Source organism: Mesitornis unicolor, unplaced genomic scaffold (assembly GCF_000695765.1).
Source record: "Mesitornis unicolor isolate BGI_N332 unplaced genomic scaffold, ASM69576v1 scaffold10160, whole genome shotgun sequence".
NCBI lineage: Eukaryota > Metazoa > Chordata > Aves > Mesitornithiformes > Mesitornithidae > Mesitornis > Mesitornis unicolor.
Genome location: NW_010156220.1, coordinates 1 through 8,267, shown reverse-complemented (window position 1 = coordinate 8,267; position 8,267 = coordinate 1). Strand labels below are relative to the sequence as shown.

Below are 8,267 nucleotides of genomic sequence, written 5' to 3'. Positions count from 1 at the left end.
TATTTCAGAAGGAGATGATGCAGATGTTGCCAATTTAGCTGATGTGACCACTGAAGAGAAAAAAGAAACGACTGAGGATGTGACCGTAAAAACTGAGGGGAACGTTGCGGCCAACCCGGCAGCGAAGAAAAAACTTAAGAAGGTAATTATATAGTGAGGTAACGGCGTGGAAAAGCTTGTCTAACTTAAATAGCACGCCATGGTACATTGTGTTTTGGTATTTTTTTTTCTGTGGGTCTTTAAAACACGTGTGTGACTTGTTGTTTGGAGAAGGACGGGTGTTAAAACTCCCGTGAGGAAAATGGGAGGTCTTGTTGGATGCAGCTTGCAGATGGAATCAGTTCTAAATCCCTGTTTCTGTTTAGACATAAACTGGTAACTTGTGGGCTTCTACCCATGTCCTTCCTGGAGTTTTTCTTGCCTTTCTCTTCACTCCTTTTTTGACTGGTAGTTGGGTTTTCCGTGTCCTGTCATCTGTCTTTTTGCTGTTTAAATTGTTTTTCTTGCCTTTCTCTTCACTCCTTTTTTTGACTGGTAATTGGGTTTTCCGTGTCCTGTCAGCTGTCTTTTTGCTGTTTAAATCCTCCTCTGATGTGGAATAGCATGCAGAGTTTTAGTAACTTCACTGACTTGGAATGTTGTTTTGCAAAAAAGCAAAGCATATACTCTTAAAAAATGAAGTGTGTGTGGTTCTCAGTTCTGGGTGATCGTTGTCAGGAAGGAGGTTATGGGGTTGGGATTACTACTGCCCATGCAGATGGCAGTGATTATTTCTGATTATCTGGGTGTCCGTTAGGATAAACCACCTCAAAACCCAGACTGGCTTCCTTGAAGCCCTACGTTCCTAGAGCACAGATGTAAAGCAGCCAATGCTGTTTCTGTACGACTCACGATTGCTGTTGAGCGTGTGCAGCATTGATGTCTCCCAGGTTCCCTGTTGTTTCATGAAGCTGGGTTTTAAGAGACCTCCGCAGTTTTGGGGTTGTTTTTTGTCTGTGGCTTGGTTTTTCGTTTATTTTTTTAATGTGGAAGCCTCAAGCTTACCACTACTTGAAAAACAGCTCTTAAAACACTATTTTTGATGAGCTTTAGGTGATCAGTTGGCACAGAAGCCTTCTCGTAAGGTTTTACCTTTTATGTAGCCATGAATTTGAGGCTCTTGTTGGACTGTCTCAAATAGAATCAAAATTTGTGCATTGCAAAATGACTTGGGACTTTCAAAGTAAGAGCAAAAAGAGAAACTCTCAAGCTTCTGCTACAGCAGAGTGCACTTAAAAAGAGCTCGTTACGCTTCTCCATGCTTGTAATGTTTTGAATGAGTCAGTTAGGTCTTGAAGGAATAATTTGAGCATTTTTCCGGGGAATTTGGAGAAGATGTTTCTCTTCTGAAACTTAGGATGGTTTTTGAGGATGAGTTGACATAAGGAAAACGTTTTCTCAACAGCGATACGTGGGCGGCTTCCCGCGGAGCATGGAGGGTTTTGTCACTCTGGATGAGGTTGGCGACGAAGAGGATTCGGATCACCAGAAACTCCGCAAGGCGGGCTTGGCAGTGAAATCTGCTGCCAAACCCGACGATAGCTTGGCAGAAATCAAGGTAGACAAGATCGAGGAGCCAGAGCAGGAGAATGAAACGTTAGAAAACGGAACCAAACCCGAAGAAAATTTGAAGACTGAAACTGTTGAAGCTTCCGAGACCACGACAGTCCAGGATACGGAGAAAAACACCCATGAAAATACAGACACCCAGGAGGAACAGGAAACCAAGAACGTCCAAGAGAAAACCCTTGTTCCAGACGAATTCAGGATTGGGCCGTACCAGCCCAACGTTCCTGTTGGTAAGGCCGTTTCCATTCCTTCTCCAGTGTCTCTGTGCATTGCAGTAGCTTTTCTCATTTCATTTGCCTTTTATTTCTGGCAACGCATTGCCTCTGAGCCTTTCATTCTAGGGCTTCCCGCTCTGCTCCCCTTCTTCACTCCTCCCCTAACCCCAGCCTTTGCTTTCTTTTTTTCCCCTATTTTCATACAGCTCTCCATAACACTTTCCTTAGGCAGAAATTAAATTGGAAGAGGTATATTTTAGCAGCACAGGTTCAATTAATAGCGCAAATCACGACAGCGGTACTAGTTCAGATGCATACTAAAAACTCAAAACTGATCACAAACGTTGTCAGTTCTTTTGAAGGAACCAATAAAATGAACCCTTAATCTGAAAGGTTGAATTTAAATTTAATAAAAAGAAAAGCAATGAAAAGCCTGCACATATTTAGTTATTACTAGGGCCCCGGCTTGACTAAACTAAACCAAGGACTTTTAAAGATAAAGCAGCTTTTAATGTGAATTATGGTTTTAAGATTTAGCTGAAATGACATATGACATAAAAAGAAATGATGTAGAGTAGATCTCTTAGTTTATTTTGTGGTGTTTACTTCTCTAGGTGTGAATTATGTGGTACCCAAAACAGGGTTTTATTGCAAATTGTGTTCCCTGTTCTACACAAATGAAGATGTTGCAAAAAAGACCCATTGCAGCAGCCTTCCTCATTATCAAAAGTTGAAGGTAAGGCAAAAACTTGTTCATTTTAAATGGCGTGATTCTTTCCTGGGGAACAGATCTGAGCGAGACTGGACTGAGGAAAACCAAAAAGCTTTCAAGTAGCGGAAATTGGCTTCTTCTATAACAATTAACTCGAGCTAGACCTCTCCAAAACGTCCTCTTTGAAAGTAATACGCAGGGTTCACGTTTTAAAGATGGGCTCCAGGGTTTTTTTGGTGTAAATTTGGATTAAGGAGGGCGTTCTGATTGGAGTAAAGGCCAGGCTTAGAAGTAGCAATGCAGAGTAAATGGGGATGACTGCGATCCCTTCCAGTTGTCCCTTCGAGAGGATTTTTTAGCCAGACAACAGCACTTGAGCTGAAGATTTTGTCTATTAAAAAAAATACTGAATCCATATTTGCAACTTCTGATTTTGTGAGCGTGTTTTCCAATTGGAAATGTTGTTCTGATTGGAGAAGGTATCACATGATTGCATGGCACTGAGTGATAACGCTGCTGCTCTATCTGTGCTCTGTGAGCTGCTTTGAAAAACCACCTCCGAGAAAGGGAGACCCGACTTGAAATTCTAATAATTCTAATGCAGTGTTGACGTAAATGCATCTCATAGCAGTCAGTTGTTGAGCTGAAAACAAACCCCGGGGCTTCCACAGAAAAGGTGCCACCTAAGACTCAAAATGTTTGCTTTCTCCCTTGCAACAATAGAGAACCCTAAATAAATGCAGGGCTCTGGAAGGCAGGTGGCACCAACAAATGCCGCAAAGCAGACACCGTTATGGAGGAGTAGATGAGAAAATCAACTACCATGAGACCCTTGTAGTGAGAAAACCCCACCTCATCCATCACCCATAGCTTTTTTTTTTCTTTTTGTTTCCATTGAGGTACCTGGTTATGGGACGTTAAAGATTGGGTGTAAAAGGGGACGTGGGGGAAATAATCCTAATTTATTAACTTGGTCACTTACTTTAATGAAACATGGTTTGATTTGCTTTTTCCATGGCACAAATAACTAGCGAGCTGCTTTTCCATGACTGTGTGGTACTGGTGGTGGTTTAAAACTGGGGAGGGAAGGGGGGGAAACACAGGTTTTGTTTCACAACAGCAAGGCACTTCTCTCGCTGGGAGTCCCGTTCACTTCGAGAGCATTAGGAGTAGGTAAACAGATGAACTGATGCTGCTACCAGATGTCATCAAAGTGATGGCAAACCCCCCAAACTTCCAAAATAACCCTTCCCTGGGGAGGGGAGGTGTTCGTCCCTGGCTCTATTGGTGGCAAATTCAGAGCAGGTAAGTGGCACAACCGCTGTCACAAGCCCATGACAGAGTGGAAAGTCGTTCCCTTGGCTGCCGGCCCTCTGGGCAGGCGGTGACGGCGGGGCCAGGACAGCACAGGCTCTGGTTGGTGCCACAGAACTAACGTGGAGCGGCAGAGGAGAGCTCCGCTTCAGCGGGTGGAGAAGTGCCAGTGCTGTCAGTTACCACTTTTGCAGTTAATACCAGATCTTACAACTTGAGAATTGGGTTTATGTTTCTGTTCTTGATGTAGTGACTGCGAGAAGCTCTTTCAATAAATCCAAACTGCGGTTGCTTTCTTTTAACAGAAAATTCTGGATAAAATGGCAGAAGACCACAGGCAAAAGAAAGAAGCTTAGAAGGAAGGATGGATGTAAGGAAAGCAGTGGCTTTGTTTTTAATGTTCCTCTTTTCTAAAAGCAGTAGTAGATGGAAATACTGTATTCTTTTTTTGTTCTAGTGAAATACAGTAGGCATTATAGCTCTGTTCATGTGTTAAATGTTGTAGCAAAAACAGCACACGCAGTTAAGTTAATGACAGAAAATTGTTCTTAATGTGAGAATGGCAACAAGTTTTCGTTTTGACACTTAAAGTTATTAAAGAAAATAAACAACCTTGCACCCTTGTGGAAAGCTCATCTACGGGAAGAGAAGTTCGTTCCAGTGGAATTTACCACTGTCAGGCTTCAGAAATTGTCTTGAAGTTCCATTCTCAATAAAAACTAAGAAGTTAACGCTGTATTTTGATTTTATCTAGGACATTCCGTGTGTCAGTCTGAGCCTAGCAGGTCTTTAATTTGGAGTGCAAGGCTGTCATTGCATTTCACTTTTGAAAAGTCTTTCAATGTAAGTTGCATTTTTAAATGTTGAATTGCGGTTTCTTTTAATGTCATTGCTGTTGTATAGCAGATAGGGAAAAGTAGTGGCTAGGCAGCTTTACGACGTCGTGGTTCTTTTCTCAGCTCTCGGTAGACTTTCCTATTCAGCTCTCCCGTGTATTTTTAGTGCAAAGTAAATGCCCATTCTCCTGACCAGTATTATTTCCTCGAGCTCTTCCTGCTTTTACTTGAATCTTGTCGCTGTCGTACATCTCTAGGATATTCAAAAAGCAGCGTTTGAGTCCTGAACTGTAAAAAGGCATCTTTATATTCCTCACGTAGCGTTTTTCATACCTGCATTTTAAACCTTTTTTTCGTTCGAAGCTGGTTTTGTCAAGAATCCTTAGAACTGTGCTCTGAATGTACCTGCGCACGTGCGATGTGAACAGGAATGTGCATGTGGAACCTGTGTTTCTCTGTAGTTTCTGTTATTTACTGCTTATTTGTGGATTCGGGTTACTAAAGTGATTGACCAATAAACAAAGCTAGGCCACAGTCACTTGGTCGAGGTGTTTGGCACGGTAACCGATGCGTCTGCTGCGTCCACGCCGCCGCACTGAACCCCTGGCTCTGTTTAAAACCTGCATGTTTAACACTCGTGATTTAGCTGCTTACAGCGTAACTTTGCTTTCTCTTTCCTAAAACCTCTTTTGTTTCCAAACAAATTAAAGTATCACTTGTTAAAACACCGCTAGGAATATGCTGCTGACCGTTTTCTTTCTCGAGTTTCGTGGTGGTTTCATCAGAGGTGAGGCTGAAGCCACATCCCGTTGGTGTGGACACAAACGCCCAGGGCCAGCTCTGTCACCTGGAGCCTCCTGAACAATGGCTTGGGAGGCTTCAGTGCCGAGAAGGTTTGCAAATACAGGGGGCTGAATCCTCATGAAGTTCATTTACTTCAGTAAATGCATCCAGCAGCCAGAAGATGGTGTTTTGTGGATGTAAAGTCTTTAACTGGTCTTAAGCTGCTGCTGCTGCGCCCTCGCTGGAGGGAGAGGTGTGCAGTCCATCTTGTACAAGAACCAAGTGTGGCGTCAAGCATTGCCTGCTGTGCTGATCGCAGCTTCTCTGGGGAGAAGCCTGGAGAAGGCTGAGGGGAGACCTCATCACCACCTACAACTGCCTCAAGGGAGGTTGTGGAGAGGTGGGTGCTGGTCTCTTCTCCCAGGTGATGGGGGATAGAACAAGGGGAAACGGCACCAAGCTGTGCCAAGGGAGGTTCAGGTTAGAGCTAAGGAGGAAGTTCTTTACTGAGAGGGTCGTCAGAAGCTGGCACAGGCTGCCCAGGGAGGTGGTGGAGTCACCATCCCTGGATGTATTTAAAGAGCGGGTAGTCGAGGTACTTAAGGATATGGTTTAGGGGGTAGACAGGAGCGGCTGGACGTGATGATCTCAGAGGGCTTTTCCAACCGAGCGATTCTGTGACTGTGTAGAGTGGTGAGATGCCAGCAAGCAGCTTTATGGCAGATTTTATTTAATTAGCACATCCACGTTATAAATCTCACAATGCGGTGACTCATTCTTGCACTTTCACAAAGCGAAGTTGCCGCTTTGTACTCGGTGCAAAATGGAGTTTGGTTGTGTGAGATCAATTAAATGTAGTGCAGTGATTCAGTCCTGAAACAACTCCACAGCTTTCCTAGGCCCCTGGAAGAAAGCGCAAGCGACAGCAGCCCCACTGGGGTCTGTTTGACTCACACAGGGCTGTACTTGGACCCTGCTTGCTTATGCTGGTATTTGTCATCCCTCCGAGTTCCTCAGCCAAGCAAAGGCCCTGCCTCTTTTCTTTAAAGGGTTAAATTTAAAATTGGATTTTGAGCATCTCCACCTCTCCTCCAGGCATTCTAACACTTTGCTTACACCGTGCACTGCTGACTGAGGTTTGTGTGTGAAAATGCTGCAGCTCTGTGTGCTTTTATCTTTCAAGTAGCCTTTTCCTGGGCTGTTATGCGCATTTAAAATTGCTGTGCAGTTCTGTGGTCGTGCACCTGTTGTAAATGCTGGGGGTGGAACAGGAGGAGGATACTGCATCCTGTTCAGAGTCTAAACAAAGAATTCCCAGCAGTAAAGTCACTGTGGCATAGTCCAGCTTCAGAGGAAGGAACCAGGAGGATGGAGCCAGGCTCTTCTCGGTGACAATCAATGATAGGACAAGGGATAACGGACACAAACTGGAACACAGGAGGTTCCACTGAAATTGGAGAAGAAACTTCTTCTCAGTGAGGGTAACAGAGCACTGGCCCAGGCTGCCCAGAGAGGTTGTGGAGTCTCCTTCTCTGCAGACATTCAAAACCCGCCTGGACGCCTTCCTGTGTAACCTCATCTGGGTGTTCCTGCTCCGGCAGGGGGATTGGACTGGATGAGCTTTGGAGGTCCCTTCCAATCCCTAACATTCTGTGATTCTGTGATCCCTTGCTCCCATCACCTCTCAGTTTCAGGAAACAAGTCAGAAACAGTGACAAAATCAATGTAAAAAGCTTGACTCGAAGGAGACTCATTCCCTGCACAACCTGAGAAAGCCCAGGCTTGCTGCAGTTGTCCCTTGGTAAAACTGAGGAGGAAGGAAGGAAGGAAAGGGCTGAGCGGAGCCGTGTGAATGAAATCGTTGTCCTCAGCCAGCCCTGGCCTGCTCACGGGGCCGCCTGCGCCAGCGTTGTGATGGCAGAGGAGCCTTTGCAGCCCGACAGGCGCTGTGAGACAAAGAGCTGAGCTGAACCAGGCACTGCTGCCTCCCTGCCTGGAAACGGCTGCTCACACTTGGTAACTTCACCACTGATGGAGATTTTGGTGTCAGTGCAGAGTGGCTCTCGGTGGTACCAAGGGTACTCACTTTTGTGCAGCCCCACACTGCTGGGCTTCACAGGTGCACATAGAAATGGGTTTTTTTTCCTGCGTTTTGGGGTGGTTTGGGGTGTCTGTTGTACCAAGGCAGGTGTGGAGCAGAGGGGGTGTTGGAAAGCTGCATTTTGACTCCAGATCAAGTCATGGTGCCTTCGTCAGTGGCTGGGATGGACCAAAGGGCCTTTACCACCGTCAGTGTGGAGTTTCCTTGGTTTTGAAGAGGTGGTGAAGATGAGAGGACTGGAAAAGCCTTGATCTTGAGGACAGAGTATTTGAGAACGTGGGTAAACCTCTGTGTGCAAGATTGAGCAGGTAGGGCCTGGAGAGAGTCATTTCCACTTTACCTGTAAGGAAAAAAAAAGGTGGGGGGGAGAGAACAGACTAAAAGTTGCTTTTTCATCCCATTTTGTAAATCGCCTTGGATTCTCAGCACCTCACGTAGGTCCCAGACATGGGGATGTTCATTATCTCCCGGTTTCTAATACAGAGCCTTAAAAATGCACGAATGTAGTGTGGAAACACTTCATTTTTTCAGACCCTATTACATTTTTTTACCCCCTCAGAAGCCCAGGGCTCAGTGGTTTCCCTGAGTCGGCCGCTACCCCCGGACGGAGGCTGGGGAAAGTCTGGCAGTCCCTGCGGTGCCCTTCCCGCACTGGTGCCGCTGCAAGCGGAGGGAGGATCGCCCCGGTAGCGGGTTGG

The 8,267-nt window shown here is 45.5% G+C and overlaps 1 protein-coding gene across 1 annotated transcript in view; it reads left to right on the top strand.

The window, feature by feature from the left end:
• MATR3 (matrin 3) overlaps positions 1-5,219 on the top strand; it is a 17,785-nt gene extending 12,566 nt beyond the window's left edge. The window contains 5 exon segments of the mRNA XM_010183329.1: positions 1-3; positions 5-142; positions 1,598-1,838; positions 2,438-2,559; positions 4,155-5,219. The exon segment at positions 1-3 is cut by the window's left edge and continues 268 nt beyond it. Of these exon segments, the coding sequence (XP_010181631.1) occupies positions 1-3; positions 5-142; positions 1,598-1,838; positions 2,438-2,559; positions 4,155-4,205 (555 nt within the window). The 3' untranslated portion in view covers positions 4,206-5,219.
• The last annotated feature ends 3,048 nt before the right edge of the window (positions 5,220-8,267 follow it).